Source organism: Hylobates moloch, unplaced genomic scaffold, assembly GCF_009828535.3.
Source record: "Hylobates moloch isolate HMO894 unplaced genomic scaffold, HMol_V3 SCAFFOLD_6, whole genome shotgun sequence".
Taxonomy (NCBI): Eukaryota; Metazoa; Chordata; class Mammalia; order Primates; family Hylobatidae; genus Hylobates; species Hylobates moloch.
In genome coordinates, this window is record NW_026652281.1 from 73,776,813 (window position 1) to 73,801,639 (window position 24,827).

Here is a 24,827-nt window from a genome sequence, read left to right on the forward strand (position 1 = left end):
ATGAGTAGATAGCTAGGTATGGGACTGCAAGGTATCAGTGGCAGGATCAGTCCATTCCACCTGGGTGGAATAGGCTCAGGACATCTTAATGGAGCAAGTGCCCCTTTCACTGAGTCTTGATGAATGAGTAGATGTTTGCCTAGCAGCTGGGAATGATGGGGTCCTAGGGAGAAAGGGTGTTCCAGGTAGAGGCAACAGCATGAGCAGAGGCGTGAGGTATGATAGAACCTTAGGGACCATCAGGTAGTTCAGCATGGATATGGGGCTGAGAGGCAGAGATTGTGCATGACAGAAAAACCAGGTGATGGAGGATTGATATAGGCCATGCTCATGAGTTTCCTGTGCTACAGGATATAAAGGCACTGGAGGATTGCAAGCAAGGTACAAATACGATCGGGTTTGCGTCTTCAAATGCTCAAGCAATGCTGTGAAGGAGGAACTGAAGGGATGTAATACTGGAGGGAAGAGACCAGTTTGACTCTTGCAATTGCCTGCACTAGTGTTGAGTGGGCTTGAGCCAAGGCAATGTGAATGGAAGAAAGAGTGCGTGGCCAGTGAGAATGCCATTATTAAAGTCAAAAATAACAGGTGCTGGCGAGGTTGCAGAGAAAAAGGAACACTTACACAGTTGGTGGGAGTGTAAATTAGTTCAACCATTGTGGAAAGCAGTGTGAAGATTCCTCAAAGACTTAAAAACAGAACTACCATTCAAAGCAGCAATCCCATCCCTGGGTACATACCCAAAGGAATATAACTCATTCTATCATAAAGACAAATGCATGTATATGTGCATTGCAGCACTATTCACAATAGCAAGAGATGGAATCAATGTAAATGCCCAACAGTGGTAGACTGGATACAGAAAATGTGGTACGCATATACCATGGAATACTATGCAGCCATAAAAAAGAATGAGATCATGTTCTTTGCAGGAACATGGATGGAGCTGGAGGCCATAATCCTTAGCAAACTAACACAGGAATAGAAAATCAAATACAGCATGTTCTCACTTATAAGTGAGAGCTAAATGATGAAAACACATGGACACATAAAGGGGAACAACACACACTGGGGGCCTATAGAGGGTGAGGGTGAGAGGAAGGAGATCAGGAAAAATAACTGATGGGTACTAGGCTTAATACCTGGGTGATGAAATAATCTATATAACAAACCCCCATGACAGGAGTTTACCTATGTAACAAACCTGCACACATACCCCTGAGCCCAAAATAAAAGTTAATCAAGAAAGAGGTGCATGGAGGCTGGGTACAGTGGCTTGTAATCCCAGCACTTTGAGAGGCCGAGGTGGGCGGATCACAAGGTCAGGAGATCGAGACCATCCTGGCTAACACAGTGAAACCCCGTTTCTACTAAAAATACAAAAAATTAGCCGGGCATGGTGGTGGGCACCTGTAGTCCCAGCTACTAGGGAGGCTGAGGGAGGAGAATGGCATGAACCCGGGAGGTGGAGCTTGCAGTGAGCCGAGATCACACCACTGCACTCCACCCTGGGCAACAGAGCGAGACTCCATCTCAAAAAAAAAAGGAAAGAAAGAGGTTCATGGAAGAGATTTTGGGGAGTTAGAATCACTGGCTGTAGGGGGTGAAAGAATGGTGAAGAGAAGATGATGTCCCAAGAAGAACAGATCTCTGAAGGGAAAGATGGTTTTAAACATCCCGAGTCTGAGACACTCAAGAGTTTGGAGATCATTAAGAGGAGGAGGAGCTCCAGTGAGGAGACCTCGCCAAGAAATAAAGCGTTTTGAGCCATCAGCATTTTGATTATAGGAATGAAATAAATGGTAGTGCAGGGATCGCGCCTGTGGAGATGCGAAGGGGAGAGAGAAGACAATCAAAGGCAGCACTTGGAAGACACCAGCATTTGAAGGGGGGGCAAAAGAAGGGAACCACCAAAGGAACACAAGAAAGAAGAACCCAGAGAGGTGGGAGGAAAACGAGAGAAAGGTGTTGGGATGCTATGTTAGTCCATTCCTGCACTGCTATAAAGGAGTACCTGAAGGTCAGGCGCTGTGGCTCACTCCTGTAATCCTAGCACTTCGAGAGGTCGAGGCAGGTGGATCACTTGAGGCCAGGAGTTCGAGACCAGCCTGGCCAATGTGGTGAAAACCCCGTCTCTACTAAAAATACAAAAATAAGTGGGTCTCAGTGGTACAGGCCTGTAATCCCAGCTACTCCAGTGGCTGAGGCATAAGAATCACTTGAACCCAGATTTATTATCCAACAATAATAGGGATATATTTCCACTGGTGGAGGAATGGAGGGCATTCATTGTTCATCTCTACCAGGGAACGCCCCCAGGGTGGAAGTTTGACTGCAGTGGGTTGAAGAGGTGAGGAAGGGGTGGTATATTGTGTTTCCAGGGAGCTTGTCCACAAGGGGAAAGAGGAAAGCGCGAAGTCACTCATAGAGTAGCTTCCCAGTGGAAGGAGGATGTTCTTGTTAAGTATAGAGAGTCCGAAACAGGTAGAGAGGTGCGGGGGCAGAGGGAAGTGGAGAGAAGTTGGGCATATGTGGATGTGAGGGAGGAACTGTGGGGCAAAGTCTCAGAAGAGATGGGTGATGATGAGGTCAAAAGCCAGGTGGAGGAATTAATCTCAAACTAGAGAGGGGACAACTTTTCCTTCATAAAGGGTATAAATCCTCTTCTCAAGGATCTTAAATTCTGTCTTACAGGACAAATGAGACAATGTGGGTTTTCTGGATTTGGGGGTTTGTTTGTTTTTTGAGATAGGATCTCGCTCTGTTGCCCAGGCTGGAATGCAGTGGCACAATCATAGCTCACTACAGCCTCAGCCTCCTGGATTCAAATGATCCTCCCACCTCGGCCTCCTAAGTAGCTAGGTCGACAGACATGTGCCACTATACCCAGCTAATTTTTTTTATTTTGTAGAAATGGGGTCTTGCTATACTGCCCAGGCTAGAGGTGTATTTTTTTCTTTACCAAATCCTGTTGATTACATAGATGTGTATTAAAAAAAAAAAAAAACTATAGTATGGGTAGGGAGGGGAAATGTGCAGTGAGAGAAGCCATGCTAGGGGAGGTTAAAGAGGGGGCCACATGCCATAGCTCAACGCTTCAGAAAGGAAGCTGACCAACGCTGGCTCATGCTGTATCTTGGCTGAAGTATGTTGGGACATATGACCCACAAGGAAATCTCATGCCTGGCCCAGGCCAGTGACATCCTCACATTTTAGGGGATCTCATCAGAATTTTGTCCTCGCTAAAAGCCTACAAAGCCCAAAGAGCTGGGCCACCAAGTGGACCTCCCCCAGCCTAAGAACGAACTCTCTTTGCTTCTTAAAGGTTTGGAAGCACAATTGAAAGCTGGAGGCCTGAGATGGTTCCCGTGAGTCACAACAATTTACAAAGTGCCTGGCGGTAGGTGACGGGCAGAGACTTCGTGGGGCTGTGTCTGAGGGAAGGTTTGCAGGCATCGTTTTCTCTGTCCCCCTCTCCACCAGGAAGTAGCTCTCTAGAGTCCCTGACCTCAAACAGCCATGGGCAGAAATCAGAAAACAGCTTCCTTCTGTCTGCTGCTCTCCCAACCTGGCCGTCTTCACTTTATGAGAGTGATGACATCGACTCCATCACATCTGAGATGGAAAAGGCTCTCAACTACTCCCAAAAGGTATGCCCTAGGCATGGGCCAATGACCCTCAGCATGGCCATCTCTGCCTCCCCAGGTGGGTCCTGAACCTGCGGTGTCGGGGCAGCAGGAACGTTCTCAGTGCCCTGCGGAAGGCTGTGGAAGTGGACTTCAAGGACAAAGACAAACACCAATCGCAGGGAATCTACCTCTTCACTGGGGGCATCCCCGACCAGGACATGGTGGGTAGGCCACGTCCTGGGTGTCCATTATCCTTTGTGACCTCATCCGTCTTCCCCCAAGTGGATACCTTGCCAAGGTTTCTGCAGCATGATTTCTAAACCAGTGCTTCTCAAACTTTAATGTATAGACAAGCACCTAAGGATGCTGTTAAAATGCAGGCCCTGGAGACCAGCCTGGGCAACATAGTGACGCCACATTTCTACAAAAATTTTAAAAATAACCTGTCATGGTGGCACATGCCTGTAGTCCCAGCTACTCAGGAGGCTGGGGTGGGAGGATCGCTTGAGCTCAGGTGTTCGAGACCAGCCTGGACAACATAGCAACAAGACCCCATCTCTACAAAAATAAAATTTTAAAAATTAACCAGATGTAGCCAGGCGCGGTGGCTCATGCCTGTAATCCCAGCACTTTGGGAGGCTGAGGCAGGCAGATCACCTGAGGTCAGGAGTTTGAGGCCACCTTGACCGACGTGGAGAAACTCCATCTTTACTAAAAATACAAAATTAGCCGGGCGTGGTGGCACATGCCTGTAATCCCAGCTACTCGGGAGGCTGAGGCAGGAGAATTGCTTGAACCTGGAGGGGGAGGTTGCGGTGAGCTGAGATCACGCCATTGCACTCCAGCCTGGGCAACAAAAGCGAAACTCCGTCTCAAAAAAAAAAAAAAAATTAACCAGATGTGGTGACATGTGCCTGTAGTCACAGCTACTTAGGAGGCTGAGGCAGAAGGATTGCTTGAGCCCAGGAGGTCAAAGCTGCAGCGAGATATGTTTATGCCCCTGCACTCCAGCCTAGGCAACAGAGCGAGACCCTGTCTCTTTAAAATACATACACACATACATACATACATACATAGTGCAGATCCTGGTTCAGTAGGTCTGGGATGGGGCCTGGGAATCTGCGTTTCTAGCAGGCTTCCAGGGGATGTGAATGCTACTGGTCTAGAACATGCCTGGTATCAGGAGGCTCTCAGGTCCAGCTCCCCAACCACACTCTGTTAAAATATTGAGAGAAACTGCAGCCCAGGCTCATCTCTTTCCATCCTCGTGCCAAGGACTGGACCAGGCACAGAGAAGGCCCTGGAGAAACATGGCCAGGCTGGGCTGCCCAGAGCCCCACAGCTTCAAGGCCCTCAGCTGCTGGCCCCTCCTACCTTCTCTTCCCCACCAGCCTACACTCAGCGCCTACATGGCCGAGGCCTGTGGCGGCTGCGACCTCCAGCTGAACGTGTGTCTATTCTACGTGGGCGAGCCAAAGATGGACACCGCACCCCCTGCCTGCTATGCCAGTCGCACTGACACGGCCGCTGCCTACAAGGAGGTCACCCAGGCTGCAGGTGGCCGCTTCCACTGGTTTGGAGACACAGGTACATGAGTGTTTCCTCATCCCTTTGGCTCATTCCAAACAGTTGTCTCAGCCCCAGCATAGCTCCCTTAGACCACAGATGTATTCCAGAAAAGCAGCTTGTGAAAATCACATTTTAAAATGTAAAACTGTTCCTCTGAAGATAGCAGTGATGGTTGCACAACAATATGAATGTACTTAATGCCACTGAATTGTACACTTTTAAATGATTGAAATAGTAAGTTTGATGTTATGTGTATTTTACTGCAATTTTTTTAAGTTAAAAAAATTAGGCCAGGAACAGTGGCTCATACCCACAATCCCAGCACTTTGAGAGGCCAACACGGTCAGATCACTTGAGATCAGGACTTTGAGACCAGCCTGGCCAACACGATGAAACCCTATCTCTATTAAAAATACAAAAAAATTAGCCAGGTGTGATGGCACACACCTGTAGTCCCAGCTACTCGGGAGGCTGAGGTACAAGAGAATCGCTTGAACACAGGAAGCAGAGGTTGCAGTTAGCAGAGATCACACCACTACACTCCAGCCTGGGTGACAGAGCAAGACTCTGTCTCAAAAAAAAAAAAAAAAAAAAAAAAAAAAAAAAAAAAAAAAAAAAAAAAGAAGAAGAAGAAGTAAAACTCTAAAAGCATATTATGGGTTAGGTGGTGGCTCACACCTGTAATCTCAGCACTTTGGAAGTTGAGGCGAGTGGATTGCTTGAGGCCAGTTCAAGACCATCCTGGGCAACATAGCAAGACTCTGCCTCTACAAAAAAAAATTAAAAATTAAAAAATATATAATTTAGAATGTCATAGAATGTCAGACTAGAAGGCACCCTAAACATCCCTTAGATTGTTTTTCGAAGGGTGGTATGTTCACAGCACATGGTTGGCAAGATAGTTGTACATGGTACACAAAGCAATATTTTTTTTAGAGACAGGGTCTCCCTCTGTCACCCAGGCTGGAGTGCAGTGGTGCCATCATACTTCACTGCAGCCTCAACCTCCTGGACTCAAGCAATCCTCCCACCCCAGCCTCCTGAGCAGCTGGGACTACAGGTGTCCACCACCATGCCCGACTAATTTTTTAAATTTTTTTTATAGATAAGGGGTCTCACTATTTTGCCCAGGCTGGTCTTGAACTCCCAACCTCAAGCAATCCTCCCTCCTCAGCCTCCCAAAGTGCTGGGATTACAGGAGTAAGCCACCATGCCCAGCCCTCGAGTCACCTCCAGGTGGCTTTCTAGTATCCAGATGATGGGGACACTTGCCAGGATCCACACCCTGTCTCACCTTGCTCACGATGTGCTTTGTTTCCAGGCATTTATGAGAGCGATGACATCAACTCCATCATGTCTGAGATGGAAAAGGCTGTCAACTACTCCCAAAAGGTATGCCCTGAGCATGGGCCAGTGACTGCAGTGCCCTCTGTATTCATTTCCTGGGGCTACCATAAATGCCACAAACTTGGTGGCTTAAAATAACAACCATTGATTCTCTCACTTCCAGAGGCTGGAAGTCTGAAATCAAGGTGTCAGCAGGGCCAGGCTCCCTCCGAAGGCTCTGGGTAGAATCTTTCCTTGCCCCTCCCTGGCTTCTGGTGGCAATTGGTGTTTGTTTGTTTGTTTGTTTTTAATTGCACTGGTTGCTCTTTTAAAATGGCAAGGAAGACTTTACTTAAGACTATTGCAATAGGGGAGAGAGATTGAACTCAACTCTAAATAATAGCAAAATAGCTGGAGATTTATAGCCAATGAGCAGAGTCAGTGGATGGAAAATTACTAAGAGAACTGGATAAATATGACAGGTAAAACGATTCTTGTTAAACAGAGCTCTTGCTAAAGGCAGACAAAAGGCTTAGACATCAAAAATAGAACTGGGCACAGTGGCTCCCACCTGTAATCCCAGCACTTTGGGAGGCCGAGGCGGGCTGATCGCTTGAGCCCAGGAGTTTGAGACCAGCCTCGGCAACATGGTGAACCCTCATCTCTATTAAAGAATTTTTTAAAAATCATTAAAAAAAGATATCTCAGATGGGAGATGAAGAACTTGATTGGATATCAAGGATGGGACAGGTCTCACTAAACTGACTTAGAATTCTTTGCCAAAACTGAGTTCAGCAGGCCAAGGTCAAGGCCTTATTGAGAAGATGGTTTAGAGGAGCCTGGCTAAAGTTTGGTCAAGGAGGGAGTCCTTGTCACCAGCAATCTCTGGCATTCCTTGGCTTGAGGAGCGTAACTCCAGTCTCTGCTTCTGTCTTCACACGGCTGTTTTCCCTCCGGGTGCATCCCTTCTCCTCTTACATGGACAACAATCAGATTAGATTAAGGGCCTGCGCTACTCCAATGCTTTACATCTGCAAAGACCCTGTTTCTATGTAAGGCCACATGCACAGGTCCTGGGGGTTCAGACTTCAACATATCCTTTTGGGGGGCACACCTCATCCCATGTCAGCTTCCTTCTTCATGTCCTAATCCACTGAGACCCAAGGCTTCAGAAGAAATGACTGTCTCCTAGAAGCCAGTGGTTTTAGGTCTGTGTGCTGCACATTCTGGCCTCCTTTGAGTTCCTTAAACACATCAAGGTTATTGCTAAACCCATTCCTAAGCTCAGGGCCTTTGCACCTGCTGTTTCCTCTGTCCTTCCCATCCTAGACCTTCCATGGCCTGCTCCTTGTCATTGGTTAGGGTTTTGTTTTTTGTTTTGGGGGTTTTTTTTTTGAGACAGAGTCTCACTCTGTCGCCCAGGCTGGAGTGCCGTGGTGCAATCTCAGCTCACTGCAACCTCTGCCTCCTGAGTTCAAGCAATTCTCTTGTGTCAGCCTCCCAAGTAGCTGGGACTACGGGTGCCCACTACCACGCCTGACTGATTTTTGTATTTTTTAGTAGAGACAGGGTTTCATCATGTTGGCCAGGCTGGTCTCGAACTCCTGATCTCAGGTGATCTGCCTGCCTCGGCCTCCCAAAGTGCTGGGATTACAGGCGGGAGCCACCAGACCTAGCCTATTAGTTAGTTTAGAGACACTAAAATGTTACTTCCTCAGAGAGAGAGGAGTTGAGCAGGACAAGATACAATGAGAGAGGTAGGTAGGGGCCAGATAACGTGAGGAGCAATGAATATCTAAGGAAGAATTCCCCGGACTTGCAAGTGATTGAACAGGCAATGTGAAAGAGAAGACATCCAAAGTGACCCCCATGCTCCTCACTGGGGCACCCAGTAGACAGTGAGGCCATTGACCAAGATGGAGAAAACAGGAGGAGGAGCCCACGGAAGGACGGAGGGGTGCAGGGAAGGCGGGTCTGGGACAAGGGTGAGTTTGTGGAGCCTGCGAGATAACAAGTGAGGGTACCCTAAAGGCAAGTGGGAAAAGACATGGCTGGAGATGGAGATTTAGGGCAGTTCAAGCCACAATGATGGACAGAGGGCACTTAGCAAGGCCCTGGTCGAGGCAGTGGAGTGAAGGAGCCTGTGAAGGAGACTCCTGGACTCCACCACTTGCAGAAGGACTCACTTCCCAGACTGAACTGTGGACTCCTGGGAGGGTGGGGCCACATCTCCATCTTCTATTCTTTTGTGGCCACTGGATCTGCAGATCTGTGGCTCCCCCTGCGTGCCTGTGCTGTCTTCCCCAAAAGAGACCCTTTTAGTACTTTTAAAATATCCCTTCCCAGCTGGGTGCAGTGGTTCATGCCTGTAATCCCAGCACTTTGGGAGGCCGAGGCAGGCCGATCACAAGGTCAGGAGATCAAGACCATCCCGGCTAACATGGTGAAACCCCATCTCTACTAAAAATACGCACACACACACACACACACACACACACACACACACACAAACACACACACAAATTAGCTGGGTGTGGTGGTGCGCACCTGTAATCCCAGCTGTTCAGGAGGCTGAGGCAGGAGAATCCTTGAACCCAGGAGGCAGAGATTGCAGTGAGCCGAGATCACGCCACTGCACTCCGGCCTGGCGACAGAGCGAGACTCCATCTCAAAAAAATAAATAAATAAAAAATAAATAAATATCCCTTACCCTCGGGTGCACATAGTCCTATTCCCTCATCTGATAAACTCATTCATGTGGTGTTAATGGGCAATGACTGTGTAATTCACCTTTCCAGAGGATGCTTATTTACATTTGAATGGTGTCTTCTGGAGCTTTGATTGAATATAATTGCGGGGGAACCAGTCAGGCTGTTGAGAAAATGGTAGGCAAAAAGCACTGAGTATTACACCATTAGTCTGCCAGCATCTGGAATCAGCCCTGGCATGCGGCAAGCTGACCGGCCCACAAGTGGAGGCCACAGTGTCTCACAATGGAAGGGTGCTGGCTTTGGAACCAGACCCACCTGGTTTGAATTGAAGTTTCTCTACACACTGATAAGGTGGCCTTAGATGAGAACCTTAAGCTCACAGAGCTGTAACTGTAATAGATCTGTTGCCAGGTATGCATGGCAAGTCAATGCGCAGAGACACTGGGTTGCAGCAGAGAAAAGAAGTTTAATTGTAGGACTGTCAAACAAGGAGATGGGAGGGAACCTCAAACCCATCTACCTGGGGAATTTGGCGTTAAGGTTTTTAAGGGTTTTGCAGTGGGCTGAAGTAAGGAGATCATTGACTAGTTGGGTGCAGGCTGGAGTCATGGGCGGGGGAGATGAAGAAGCGTGTTCTCATGCTGTTCCTGTTCCTCTGGGGGTCTTCAAACTGGTTGGCATCAGCTGCTTTGCTGGAATTTGGGTCTGAAAAACATCTTAAGTAATTCTTAAACAAAAGCCTTGTGTTTCTGACGTCAGAAATCCTATCTAGAGGAACAACGGGGATGCAGACAGCCAGGATCTGGTGCTATGTGACTTTAGGTTACAAAGAAGTGGGGCTATGTGCAGCCTGATCAGGGCTTCATGTTAACTAGATTTTTGTCCAGAATTCTTGTTAACTCTGTGATGACAGCTTCAGAGCTTTGGTTTCCTCATCTGCAAAATGGGGAGATGACAGCACCTACCCTACAGGCATAGCTGACGTGACTTGTAGGCATGAGGGTTGGAGACCCCCAAGTATTCACTAGCCTGGAGCCTGTGCCTCCCAGGCCCCCATACCTGGTCCTCACTGTTGTTCATAGGATTGGTCCATAGCACTCTCGGCCCCAGGTGGCTTTCTAGGGACAAAAAGAGGAGTCCAGGGGATGTCAGAGGTTCCAGTGGATACAGTCCCTCCTGCTGTGTGTGTGTGTGTGTGTGTGTGTGTGTGTGTGTGTGTGTGTGTCTCCAAAGTGGCTCGGGGTGCCACTGACCCCCCCAATCCCACTGCAGTGTGCCTTCCTCATGGCCTCCCTGAAGAACCGTTCAGGAAAAGAACTGGGAAATTCAGCCCTCCCGAAAGAAAAACCAAAGACACTTCAGCTAAGAAGTCAGCCCAAGAAGCTCTGCCCTCCCAGGCCCACCGCCCCCTTGGGGGCCAGAATGGTTTGACTCCCCCACTAATAACATGCAGAAGATTTGGTTTCCTGTTTGTCTTCTGGTCTTTCCTGGGTCTTAAAATGGCTGGGGCCAGCAGGGATGGGGGTGGGTGCTTCAGTGGTGAGTGTCCTGTGGGTGCCTCTTGCCCAGGCCTCCAGGGGGAAAATCTCCCCCAGGGGACCAGCTCCTCAGCTCTGGGGCTCCTCTGGCCTCCCCCACCCCACCCTTGGCTCTGCCAGCCTATCCCAGCCTTTTCCCTACCTGGTACTGAGGATGCCACAGAATTGACATCCACCTGTTTCATTTGATGGCTTATCCTGGAGGGTCTCTCGGGGGCAAAGGAATTAGGGTCTCTAAGGGCTCTTCCCGCTGCTGCCCAAGACTTTGCAGGGGCTGATAGGAGCCTGAGGGTGGGCTGCGCCTGCTAGGGGCTTATCCCCATTCACAGCCTATCAATTCTGTCCTCCATAAAATACCCACCCACCTTGGCAATCAGAAGGGCTCTAGAGGACAGACCCCAGAGGCACTTATGCTTGTGAGCAGACTGGGAGGGACACCTGTGAGTCCCTCAGCATTGCATGACTCAGACCCTGTGAGCGCAGCCCATGTTCAGAATGTGGAAATCTATCCCAGACAGTAGGTAGCAGATTCCCAGCCAAAGGGCTGCCTTTCCAGGACAGCCTGTGCAGCCGGGCTCTGCCCTCGTTCGGGGGACTCCACCAGGTTTCAGGACCCAGCTCAGGCACTTCACCCCCTCCTCAGGGACTGCCTCTTGAGCCTTCAGTGCTTCCTGAGTGCCTCCTGAAACCAGGCAGGGCACTCCCTAGACAGTGACTGTTTAATGACCACCACACTCTAGTTGTGGCTGAGAATGAAGGAACTCTTAAAACTGAGGTGTCTGGGCCAGGTGCCGTGGCTCACACCTGTAATCCCAGCACTTTGGGAGGCCAAGGCGGATGGATCATGAGGTCAAGAGATCGAGACCATCCTGGCCAACATGGTGAAACCCCCTCTCTATTAAAAATACAAAAATTAGCCGGGTGTGGTGGCGGGTGCCTGTAATCCCAGCTACTCAGTAGGCTGAGACAGGGAGAATTGCTTGAACCTGGGAGGCAGAGGTTGCAGTGAGTCGAGATCACGCCGCTGCACTCCAGCCTGGGTGACAGAGCCAGACTCCGTCTCAAAAAAGAAAACAAACAAACAAAAAAACTGAGATGCCTGATAAGGCACAGAAGTTACCTAAATTTCTGTTGTCATGCTGGAGGCCCAGACATCCCAGTCCATTAGGAAGAGGGACAGGTAACTGATGAAAAAAATTCTGGCAAACCCCCATAGCTCTCTCACTAGCAACTCTCTCACTCTCATCTCATATACATAGACGTGCATACATACACATATGCACATGCACACACATGCATATACACTCATACACACATGTACACACCCATACTTTTTCACCTCAAAACCCAGAGTCCCCTCTGAATCTGCTGCAGGAGAGGGGCCAAACCTGTCTGAGGAGTCCCCTCCCTTAGGCTCCTCCCTACAAAATGTCCTGATTGACAGGTTGAGGTCAGGGTAACTGGGGTCCTGCCTGACACAGGGAACACCCCTCTGATGGGAAAGATCGCCTGTTTTCTAGAGCATTAAAGATGACCCCGACAGAGAGAAGAGCCCCCCGCTGAAATCTCTGAAATGGCGTCCACTCAGTAGCAGAGTTGGCATCTCACCAGGTAAGGCACGATCACGGTCAGGCAGGGTGGAGGGATGTCACGGTCACGGCTGAGGCATGGGTTAATAGTGATAGTAACTAGAGCCAGGTGTGGAAGCTTGTGCCTGTAATCCCAGCACTTTTGGAGGCTGAGGTGGAAGGATCACTTGAGGTCAGGAGTTCAAGACAAGCCTTGACAACATAGCAAGACTCCATCCATCTCTACCAAAAAAAAAGAGCCAGATGTGATGGTGCACGCCTGAAGTCCCCCAACAACTCAGAGGCTGAGGTGGGAGGATTGCTTGAGCCCAGAAGTTCAAAGATGCAGTGAACGATCACTGCACCACTGCACTCTAACCTCAGTGACAGAGCAAGACCCTGTCTCTACTTTTTTTTTTTTTTTTTTTTTTGAGACAGAGTCTTGCTCTGTCATCCAGGCTGGAGTGCAGTCGTGTGATCTCAGCTCACTGCAACCTCCACCTCTGGTTCAAGCGATTCTCGTGCCTCAGCCTCCTGAATAGCTGGGACTACAGGTGTGTGCCACCACACCTGGCTAATTTTTTGTATTTTTAGTAGAGACGGGGTTTCACCGTGTTGCCCAGGCTGGTCTCCAATTCCTGAGCTCAGGCAATTCATCCACCTCAGCCTCCCAAAGTGCTGAGATTACAGGCATGAGCCACCATGCCTGGCCACATCTCTTAAAATAATAATTGTAATAGCAATAATGATAGGAACTAAAATGATCAATGATCCTGAGTCTTGATCATGTGCCAGCCCATCTGCTAAGATTGTCCCATTGAAAACCTATAATGATCAATCCTTTGCATCAGTACTCTATCAGCTTCCTATTGTACTGACAAAGGAACTGCGGCTCAGGGGGTTAAGGACCATGTGCCACTAGTGGTAACAGGCCTTCACAATCTTTATGAAAGTACTCAGCTCGTAGAACCTAAGATCATGTATTTTATTTCTAATGTCAAAGGTATGGCAGAGTGGCTCAGAGCAGAGTTCTGGAGTCAGCAGGACCAGGTAGAATCATGCCCTGCTTCTTACTGGTGGAGTCCCACTTACCTCATCTGTAAACTGGGGGACTGTGAGGATGAAGCGAGGCAGCATACTCAAAGCACTTAGCACAATGCCAGGGAAAGATCTGGACATGGTAAATGGTAGCTATAGCTATTTCTGATCCAAGCAAAGCCAGAGACCTGGGGTGGCGACACAGGGTGCCTTGAAGCCATCTTGGAGCCCCATTTCCTGGGGTGGAGTATAGCTGAACTTGAGTGTCTCTAAGCCAAGCTGGACAGCTGTAGTGCAAAAATGCATGCAGCTGCTCCAGCCAACAAGCCAAATGTTCCTCAGCTGCGGCCCAGCCAATGAAAGAAGGGATGATGGAACTGAGGAGGAAGACCAAGTCAAGGGAAGCAGAGACATCTCTTTTACTGTTCTACACAGAGAACGGGAATAACGTGGGTAAGTTAGAGGCTATGCAGGTGTCTGGACAGCCCCCGGCCCTGGGGGAGCTGTAAGGGCAGCAGGTACCGTGGGAAGGAGACCCCTCCTGCTGTCCCAGGACCCAGGCACTGGTGCCTCTGGAGCAAGCCTGTACTCAACTTAGTTCTCCCAGCCCTGGGAAATGGACATGCAAAGTTTTGACAACAACCGGGGAATGAGAAAAGTCAATATTGAAGATGAGACCTCCTGAGATCCTTGGGCACTCCAGCTCTGTCCACTAGGGGCAGTTTCCTTAGCTCTAAGGCAGATGGGAAGGGATGGAGATGATTCTCCTAGGCCAGCCTGATTGACTGCTGTGAAATTGTACAGATCCTAAGAACAATCATTGCTAGGTGGGAGGTCCCAAACAGCCTTTCCTTATCCACCCAACAGCCTCCCTTTCTACCTCTCAGCAAATTGCACTAAGAACTTTTACAACTGACTTGATTGACAGAGAAATTGACATGAAAAAGGGAGCAGTGGGAGATTCAGGGGGAGGGAAGAGAGGTACACAGGGTGACCATTTTAGTTCATTTGTGCTGCTATAAAGGAATACCCAAGGCTAGGTAATTTAGCTCAGGGTTCTGCTGGCTGGAAGTTTGGGCATCTGGTGAGAGCTTCAGGCTGCTTCCACTCATGGTGGAAGGCGCTGGGGAGCTGGTATATGCAGAGATCACGTGGAAAGAGAGGAAGCAAGAGAATGGAGAGGTGCCAGGCTTTTATTTAACAGCCAGCTCTTGCGGCAAGTAATAGAGGGAGAACTCACTCGCTCCCCACCCTCTCACCAGGGAGGGCATTGATCTATTCATGAGGGATCCGCTCCCATGACCCAAACACCTCCCATTAAGCCCATCTCCAACGCTGGGGATCACATTTCATGAGGTTTGCAGGGGCTCAAACATCCAAACTATAGCAATGACCTTACTCTGCTTCTCCTAGGCTCGGTGTACAAGAAGTACCCTCAAGGAAGGGGCTTGAGAAGGACTAGCTCTTCTATCGACTTACCCAGAAAGGATACAGTTTGCTCAAGCCAAGAGGTATTAAGTCACCCATACCAGCACATGCCCATTAAGCAATAGAGTAATTCCGTCCACCAACGATTACTTCTAGGAGTGGGGGGCATAATCAGAAATGAGAACCGGCCAGGCACAGTGACTCACACCTGTAATCCCAGCACTTTGGGAGGCCGAGGTGGGTGGATCACTTGAGGTCAGGAGTTCAAGACCACCTGGCCAACATGGTGAAACCCCATCTCTACTAAAAATACAAAAATTAGCCAGGTGCAGTGGCATGCACCTGTAGTCCCAGCTACTCGGGAGGCTACAGCATGAGAATCACTTGAAACTGGGAGGTGGAGGTTGCAGTGAGCCAAGATTGTGCCACTGCACTCCAGCCTGGGTGACAGAGCAAGACTCTGTCTCAAAAAAAAAAAAAAGGACAAACCTGATAAGAACAATTGCTTACTGTGGCAAATGGGATAAGGGTTAAATAGGCCTAAATTCAAAATCCAGGTCTGCCACTTCCTGCCTGGGTGACCTTGGGCAAGTCACCTAGCTATACTCAATCTCACTGCCTTTGTAAAATAAGGACAATTGTGCCAGTCAAATAAGATTGATGTGAAGATTCTTCAAAGTGAAATCAACAGAAACTCCCCTTCTTGTGCATAAGGGGATGGTTGTACCACAGCTATTCAATAAAAGCCTGAGTGTGGTTCTGATTGTGCCAATGGCGGATGCCATCCCTGGCTGCTTTGAGCCTGCCCATTCTTGTGTCCCTTGTTGTGACAAGGAGACTGAGATTATCCTAACTGGTTTAGAGTCTGAGCTTTAGACCAATCAGGGCTTTCCACTCAAATATTGTAGGTGGGGTGCTTGCTTCAGCAGCACATATACTAAAAAATGTTGTAGGTGGGGTTGAAATGGTTGTTAGGGAAGTAAAAGTGTCCACTAGACTAGGGTCTGGGAGGGGCGCAATAGATTTTTGTTCTTCACCCCCAGTATTTCTTTCTTTTTTTTTTTTTTTTTTTGAGACAGAGTTTCACTCTTGTTGCCCAGGCTGGAGTGCAGTAGCACTGTCACTGCAAACTCCACCTCCTGGGTTCAAACGATTCTCCTGCCTCAGCCTCCCAAGTAGCTGGGATTACAGACATGCACCACCATGCCTGGCTAATTTTTTGTATTTAGTAGAGATGAGGTTTCACCATGTTGGCCAGGCTGTTCTCAAACTCCTCACCTCAGGAGTTTGAAAACCACCGCTGTCAGCCTCCCAAAGTGCTGAGATTACAGGCATGAGCTACCGCGCCCAGCCTGCCCCCCATATTTCTTGTGCATTTCTCCCCCAAAGTCAGGGAAGGAATCTGCATGGGTTGGATGCTCTGTGAGGACCTGGGAATCCCACATTTCAAACATCATACAGGTTTCAAACATGAGGTTCTCATAGATGAGTCAGATGATCATTCAGTTGAGTCTGAATTGCCTAAGATAATGTTCTTTCCTTTATTCTAAAGTGGGTGGCAAAATATGGGCTCAAAAAATTGAAGCTGGAGATTTCCAGATGCATGGGTCCCAACTGCACTCATCAAAAGTCAGGACAGAGGTCAGCATCAGCCAAACACTGCAGCATCTTCCCCAGCGTTGAGATCCATGTAAGTCACAATTTTCCTCATCGTTTTTTTTTTCTCCCCCAACTCAGCTGCAAATGGCAGAGAGCAGTGTAGGGCACTGTGGCTTCTATTTCTGCTTGTAGGAACTGCCCTACTCCCCAAAGTGGGACTCCCCTCACCAAATAGGAGATGCAAAATCCTGTTGGAAGAAAAGCCAACCTCCCAGAGGGCCTAAGATCCCATTCCAGGGTTAGATGAGCTCATTGGAATAAGAATTAGAAACAATTGCTGAGGCCAGGTGCGGTGACTCCTGCCTGTAATACCAAGTGCTTTGGGAGGCTGAGGTGGGAGGATTGCTTGAGCCCAAGAGTTTCAGACCAGCCTGGGCAACATAGCAAGACCCCATCTCTGAAAAAAAAATTAGATTAGCCAGGTGCAGCTGTGTGCCTGTAGTCCCAGCTACTTGGGAGACTGAGGCGGGAGGATTAGTTGAGTTGTGGAGTTCAAGGCTGCAAGTGAGCCGTGATCACACCACTGCACTCCAGCCTGGGCCATGGAGCAGCAGCCTCTCTTAAAACATAAAAAGGAAAAGATAAGAAAAAGTAGCAATTGCTGAGAAGATTGGGTCATGGCTGAAGTGTTCACCCATAAGAATGCTGTACCCCAATACTGATGATGGTTCTGTTATGGCAGCAAATAGGGGTTGTGATAGGAAGTGAAGGGTTCTCCTCTATTTTCTAATTTTGGGGTGATTTTTTATTGCTTTGACACTGGAACAAGTAAATTTAGTACAGAATGAAAATCTGATCATTTCTCTCCTTGCCCTCTTATCCTACATTGTCAAGATTAGGGGAAACTAAAAATAGCCACAAAATTCAAAATTATTCGCTAGAGGAATGTAGGGTCATTCTAGTATGTTGCCCCTCTCCACCCGAAGTCATCTTTTAGTTCAAAATTTATGAACTTCTTACCCCACCATTAAGAGTTTTCTATTTTAAAATTTAGAGATTATTGGCCAGGCACGGTGGCTCATGCCTGTAGTCCCAGCACTTTGGGAGGCCAAGGCAGGCAGATCACCTGAGGTCAGGAGTTCGAGACCACCCTGGCCAACACAGTGAAACCCCGTCTCTACTGTAAATACAAAAATTAGCCAGGCATGGTGCCGTGCGCCTGTAATCCCAGCTACTTAGGCTGAGGCAGGAGAATCGCTTGAACCCGGGAGGTGGAGGCTGAAGTGAGCCGAGATCACACCACTGCACTACAGCCTGGGCAACAGAGTGAGACTCCGTCTCAAAAAAAAACAAAATTAGAGATTATTATGATTTTTATTAATATAGCAACTGCATTTACCAAAAAAAAAAAAAATCCCAATTCCCTACTCTTTTGTAGAACCATAAATCTACTAGTTTAATAAAAGAAAAAAAGGCTTTAAACAAACAAAAAATATATGCTTAACAGATGGTTGTTTTTTGTGGGTTTTTGTTTGTTGAGACAGGATCTTGCTCTGTCATCCAGGCAGGAGTGCAGTGGTGCAATCACAGCTCACTGCAGCCTCTACCTCCCTGGGCTCAGGCAATCCTCCCACCTCAGCCTCCCCCAAGCAGCTGGGACCACAGGCACATGCCACCACACCAGCTAATTTTTCTGTTTGTGGTAGAGATGAGGTCTCCCTATGTTGCCCAGGCTGGTCTTGATCTCCTGGGCTCAAGTGATCCTGCCTCGGCCTCCCAAAGCACTGGGATTACAGGCATGAGCCACCGTGCCCAGCCAACAAATATTTTGAAAATTGTTAACCACGATGGAATAAACAATTTTAGGGGGTGATGGGGATATGAAGAAATGGCTGATGGGGTGGGTGCTTGCCTCTGCTTGCCTTAACCCAGGGAGTGGTGAGACACATCCAGTGGACGCCCAGGGAGATGGAGGTGTACATCAGGCACTTGGAGAAGGTGTTAAGGCGCTATGTCCAGAGGCTGCAGTGGCTGCTGTCCGGTGAGCCTGCCCACTGCCCTGAAGAGTGGAGGAGCATGAGGGGATGTGGAAGGCTAGCCCCAGGGACCCCAGTGTCAGTCCTTCCAAAGCCAGGCCTTCGAGAACTGCAGATCAGAGGATTAGGCCAGGAACATCATCCAGATACAACATGACACTGGGAGGCCGGGCATGGTGGCTCATGCCTGTAATCTCTGCACTTTGGGAGGCCGAGGTGGGTGGATCACCAGTCAGTAGTTAAAAACCAGCCTGGTCAACATGATGAAACCCATCTCTACTAAAAATACAAAAAATTAGCCAGGCATGGTGGCGGGCACCTGTAATCCCAGCTACTCAGGAGGCTGAGGCAGGAGAATCTCAGAGGCTGCAGTGAGCTGAGATCGTGCCACTGCACTCCAGCCTGGGTAACAAGAGTGAAACTCTGTCCAAAAAAAAAAAAAAAAAAAATGACAGTGGGTTCAGAGGACAGGCAAGGGGCTGGATAACAGGGAGGTGGAACATGGGCCAAAGAGCCCCAGCGGGAGCTCACACGCATCCCAGCCTGCTCTGCAAGGCCACCTGCCACACCTTGCCTTCCTGCAAGTGACAAGGGGCTCACTGTCAAAAGGTTTGCTTTAATGTTGACTGGGCCCCAGCAAAACAGCCCCTGGAGGTGCAGATGGTAAGGGGAACTGACAGAGCAGAAACCCTCTGTTTTGTTTTGTTTTGTTTTGTTTTTTATTTTAGAAACAGGGTCTTGCTCTGTCACCTAGTCTGGAGTCCAGTGGTGCAGTCATGGCTTACTGCAGCCTCGAACTGGGCAGAAGCAATCCTCCCACCTCAGCCTTGCAAGGAGCTGAGACTACAGGCATGTGCCACCATGCCCAGCTTACTTTATTTATTTTTTTTAGATACAGTCTCACCGTGTTGCACAGGCTGGCCTCGAACTCCTAGGCTCAAGCAATCCTCCTGCCTCGGCCTCCCAAAGTCCTGGGATTATAGGTGTGAGCCACCGTGGACCTCTTTACAGAGAGCACCAAGTCCCCTCCTGGAGAGGAAAATGGACAGGGTTGGGCTGTGGATTAAGAGACAGTCTGAAGCATCAAGCCCAAGAAGACGGGCAGACAGCTAGAACTGGACAGGAGGGGATTCAGGCTATGGGGCCTGGAGGGTTTCTGGGGCAACAGGAGGAGGGAGGAAGAGAGTCCTATATAGAGATCCTACAGGTGGCCTTGTATGTGCCACTCAGGGTCCTGTATAAATTCATTAGGTCCAGTCCTCTGCAGTAGGACCTGGTATAGACGGTCCATGGACAGGGGCATCATGATGACTGCTTCAGTTACAGTTGTCAGGTCAGAGGCTGAGCTGGGACAGAGAAGGCGAGAGCCTCTCTCCACTTCCGGTCCACATTACCCCTGGGAACAGTGACATAAAACCAGAGATCCAGCGATTTCTTAGTACAAATCCCCCAGCTCACATACCAGTACACACCCAAACACTATCTAATATTTCAAAACAATGTCATGATACTATTTAATACAATCACTTAACTTTAAGGATGAGGAAACTCAAGCCCAGGAGGTTATAACCGCTTGTGCAACTCATCACAGACAAAGCCAGAGCTGAAATCTCGATCTCCCAAAGCCCAAACTACTGACCAGGTCTGCTCTTGGAAAACCGACCTCTCCCACAGCACCACAAAGGCCATCTCCCGGTGGGGTGACATCCGATCAATGGTCAGGCAGGCAACAGGTGTCACAAGACTTGACAGTTGATAGACAGAGTGAGGGAAACCACCCAAGAGGAAGGACCCCTCACTCCCTGCCTGTCTCTGCCCCATCTGTCTCGGAGCAGGAAGTCGCCGGCTGTTTGGCGCCGTTTTGGAGAGCAAAGTATGCATTTTGCTGGACACGTCAGGGTCCATGGACCCCTACCTGCAGCAGGTGAAGACAGAGCTGGTTTTGCTGATTTGGGAACAGCTGCGGAAGCGCTGTGACAGGTAGGAGGCGAGGGCTGATCAGGAAGATCAAAGGGGCAGTTCCTGGGGCTTCCCTGGCCAAGCACGCCCCCTCCTCTCAGTGCCAACAGGCCTGGAGTTTCTGAGATGCTCTTCTGAGTAGGAAAGAGCACTGCATTCTGCTCTGCTGTGAAGGAAAGCAGTTTTTAGAGGCTGGGTATGGTGGCTTATACCTGTAATCCCAGCAATTTTGGGGGCAAAGGCAGGAGGATCACATGAGCTCAGGAGTTCAAGACCAGCCTCAGCAACAAAGTGACACCCCATCTCTACAAAACATTTAAAAATTACCTGGGTATGGCGGTGTGCACCTGTACTGTAGCCCCAACTACTAGGGAGGCTGAGGAGGGAGGATCACTTGAGCCCAGGAGGTTGAGGCTGCAGTGAGCTATGATTGCACCAGTGCACTCCTGCCTGGGCAACAGAGTAAGACCCTGCCTCAAAAAAAAAAAAAAAAAAAAAAAAGTTTTATAAATTAATTTCAGGCCTAGGAACAATTGCAAGCACAGCAAAGGAACTACCGTGTGGCCTTGAAGTATGGCTTTCAGCTGAACTTGATTTTTTTTTTAATTATTTAATGATTTAACTTTTAAAATTTTTGTGAACTTGATTTTTGAATGGAGGAAGTTGTTTATTTTCCCTATCCAGAAGTGTTGACCCGAAGGGCACCCCAGGGGACTCTCATCTTAGACTAGGCCTCGTTCTTGCCTTAATCAGAGTATACAGTTATTGAGCACTTTCTGTGCACCAGACGCTTTACACACATGATTTCATCAACTCTCACAATGAGCCCGTGAGGTGTTGTTGTTATCAGCCCCCATTTTTCAGAAAAGGAAGCCAGGACTTCAAGAGGTTAAGACACTTGCTGAAGATCGGCTAACCAGTCACTGGATGAGCTAGGATTGTTTGGGTTGTTTGTTTGTTTGTTTTGAGATGGGGTCTCACTCTGTCTCCCAGGCTGGAGTGCAGTGGTGTGATCATAGCTCACTGCAGCCTCAACGTCCTGGGCTCAAGTGATCTCCCACCTCGGCCTCCCAAGTAGCTTGGACTACAGGCGCACACCACCATGCCTGGCTAATTTAAAAAAAATTTTTTTTTGTAGAGATGGGGGTCTCACTATGTTGCCCAGGCTGGTCTTGAACTCCTGGCCTCAAGCAATCCTCCCAGCTTGGCCTTCCAAAGTACTGGGATTACAGGCACAGGCCACTGTGTCTGGCTTGAGCTGGGATTTAAATCTATTTCTGTCTGCATTCAAATTGTCAGTGTGTACCCTCTCATTCTCAAGAGGCCCCACAGCCCTATCCCTGAGGGGCCATGGGGCTCGTTGTAGGGGTCTTCAGTGATAAGCAAGAATAGTCCTCATGAGGGTAACTTATCTGAATTCAATCTAGACAGGCCTGTTCTAACCAATCTTTTTCTCCCCTTCTCTGCTCCTCACCTCCTCTTTTCCTCCTCCCCAGTTTTAACCTGCTCAGCTTTGCAGAGAGCCTTCAGTCGTGGCAGGACACGCTGGTGGAGACCACAGATGCAGCATGTCATGAGGCTATGCAATGGGTGACCCACCTGCAAGCTCAAGGCAGCACCTCCATCTTGCAAGGATTGCTGGCAAGTCCCACCATGGAACCCGACCTTGACACAAAACAAATACCATCATCACCTATGCTGACGCTGCACGATGCTTTAGGATTTACAAAGGGCACTTTAGAATTTACAAACCACTACATCATTTCATCTTCCCAACACCCCAGTGAGAAAAGGATTCTCAATGTTCTCACATTATAGATGAAGACACAGCCTGGGTGCGGTGGCTCACACCTGTAATCCCAGCACTTTGGGAGGGCAAGGCAGGTGGATCACCTGAGGTCAGGAGTTCGAGACCATCCTGACCAACATGGTGAAACCCCATCTGTACTAAATACAAAAGATTAGCCGGGCGTGGTGGCGCATGCCTGTAATCCCAACTACTTGGGAGGCTGAAGCAGGAGAATTGCTTGAACCTGGGAGGCAGAGGTTGCAGTGAGCCGAGATTGCACCATTGCACTCCAGCCTGGGCAACAAGAACGAAACTCCATCTTAAAAAAATAAAAATTAAAAAAAAAAGATGAAGACACAGAGGCTCAGAGAGGTTAAGTGACTTGCTTGGGATTAACCAGCTAGGCAGCGAGCCATGCTCTTCCTCCTAAACCTCAGCAGCTTCCTTGGTCTGTGTGAGGCTGAAAGAATCTCTCAGTCTTTTTGAACATGTCAGTGGCATCCAATCAGATGCATTTTGGCAGAGGCGTCAGCAGGCACCAACTTTAGGCATTTGGTTCTTGTCTTCTGGGTGAGCCTCTCCCCTGAGCCTGACAGCCTTCCTGTGTTCTTTCAGAAAGCTTTCGGTTTCCATGATCTGGAAGGATTGTACCTCCTGACCGACGGAAAGCCAGACACAAGCTGCAGCCTTGTCCTAAATGAAGTCCAAAGACTCAGGGAGAAAAGAGATGTGAAAGTGCACACCATTTCCTTGAACTGCTCAGACAGGTGCGCAATATGGAGTCTGACTGAGTTTTATTCTTTTTCCACAGCCACACATCTCAGCAGGGAGATCCAAGCTCCTCACCTAATCTAGCTGCTCACTTAGACACAAGTCTCTCCTGGGCCCTAATCCTGTAAATCAGAAAATAGGAGAAGCAGCTGGGCATGCTGGCTCACACCTGTAATCCCAGCATTTTGGGAGGTTGAGGCAGGTAGATCACTTGAGGTCAGGAGTTCAAGACCAGCCTGGCCAACATGGTGAAACCCTATCTCTACTAAAATTACAAAAATTAGACAGGCGTGGTGGTAGTCGCCTGTAATCCCAGCTACTCAGGAGACTGAGACGTGAGAATCGCTTGATCCAGGGAGGCAGAGGTTGCAGTCATCTGAGGTTGCACCATGGCACTGTAGCCTGGCCAACAGAGTGAGACTGTCAAAAAAAAAAAAAAAGAAAAGAAAGAAATTAGGAAAAGCATTGTTTTTCTAGAGGGCCCAAGCCAGTGTCACACCACAGGGTGAAAACCCCTTTCTTTACCCAGATATTTCCCTCTGACTTCCTCCAGCCTGGAAACACATTTGCACGGGATTCACACAGTCATGTTACAGTCTCCCTCCTACTCTTCCCTGGGATCACATTTGTGAATATTTAGGGGACATTTACGGGAAAAGCTAGAGAGAAAAATATTAATGTAGCATCGTCATGGTTATTTTTATAAACGATCACTATAGAACATGTGTTATGACTGGGCACAGTGGCTCATGCCTATAATCCCAGTGCTTTGGGAGACTGAGGTGGGAGGATCAGTTGAGGCCAGGAATTCAAGACCAGCCTGGATATCAGAGCAAGATTCCATCTCTACAAAATAAAACAAAAATGTGAAAAAGAACACATGTCAGATAAGACATACTCAGCTCCTTCAAAAAAAAGAAAAACTTTATTATTAGCAAAACAGACTGCATAGGGACACATTTTATCTCTTGGTCTAAATCATGAGCCCCATAAGTGTAATATGTGTGTCCTTTACAGGCCTAACACATAGTAGGCACTGGATAAATGTCCCATAAATAAATGGGGTCTAGGCTGGGCACGATGGCTCACGCCTGTAATCCCAGCACTTTGGGAGGCCAAGGCAGGCGGATCACCTGAGGTCAGGAGTTTGAGACCAGCCTGGCCAACATAGCGAAACTCCATCTCTACTACAAAAATACAAAAATTAGCTGGGTGTGGTGGCCGGCGCCTGTAGTCCCAGCTACTCAGGAGGCTGAGGCAGGGGAATCGCTTGAACCTGGGAGGCTGAAGTTGCAGTGAGCCAAGATTGTGCCACTGCACTCCAGCCTGGGTGACAGACTGAGACTCTGTCTCAAAAAAGAAAAGAAGAAATGGGGGCTGGAGTGTGTGGGCTGTGTGGTTTCAGGGGGTCCAGGCTAAATGGTGACACTCACACGGGGACTCCTCTTCCCTCAAGCAGCAGCAGTTGCTATGGCCGTCTATAAGCTGGTGGGGCAAGTGTCCTCTAATGGTGGTCTCCATGGGACAAGCCACCACCCATTGCCAGGCTGATTTCTCTTAAGCCCCACAGACTTAAGTTCCCCACGGACATGGGGAGTCACAGGAACTTGCCTGGTCAGTCAGCCTCCCCACCAGCCCTCTGTCCCTTCCTTCCAGAGCAGCAGTTGAGTTCCTGAGAAAGCTGGCTTCCTTCACCGGGGGACGCTATCACTGCCCTGTGGGTGAGGACACACTCTCCAAAATTCGCAGCCTGCTGACCAAAGGCTTCATCAATGAAAAGGTAGGTTGCAGAACCACTGAGCATAAAGTCTGTTGAAACAGCTCAATAAAATATCAACAGGCATGGAGTTTTCCTTCTTGAACTCC

At 48.8% G+C, this 24,827-nt stretch overlaps 1 protein-coding gene across 1 annotated transcript in view; it reads left to right on the forward strand.

Annotated features, from left to right (window-relative positions):
* The window catches only part of VWA3A (von Willebrand factor A domain containing 3A), a 63,928-nt gene that overhangs the window by 35,293 nt on the left and 3,808 nt on the right, over positions 1-24,827 (forward strand). The window contains exons 18-31 of the mRNA XM_058440813.1: positions 3,326-3,400; positions 3,706-3,850; positions 5,021-5,216; positions 6,520-6,590; positions 10,508-10,660; positions 12,294-12,384; positions 13,722-13,832; positions 14,793-14,890; positions 16,360-16,497; positions 18,339-18,447; positions 20,278-20,422; positions 21,898-22,046; positions 22,810-22,957; positions 24,618-24,741. Coding sequence (XP_058296796.1) covers positions 3,326-3,400; positions 3,706-3,850; positions 5,021-5,216; positions 6,520-6,590; positions 10,508-10,660; positions 12,294-12,384; positions 13,722-13,832; positions 14,793-14,890; positions 16,360-16,497; positions 18,339-18,447; positions 20,278-20,422; positions 21,898-22,046; positions 22,810-22,957; positions 24,618-24,741 — 1,753 coding nt within the window. The remainder of the gene's footprint in view (positions 1-3,325; positions 3,401-3,705; positions 3,851-5,020; positions 5,217-6,519; positions 6,591-10,507; positions 10,661-12,293; positions 12,385-13,721; positions 13,833-14,792; positions 14,891-16,359; positions 16,498-18,338; positions 18,448-20,277; positions 20,423-21,897; positions 22,047-22,809; positions 22,958-24,617; positions 24,742-24,827) is intronic.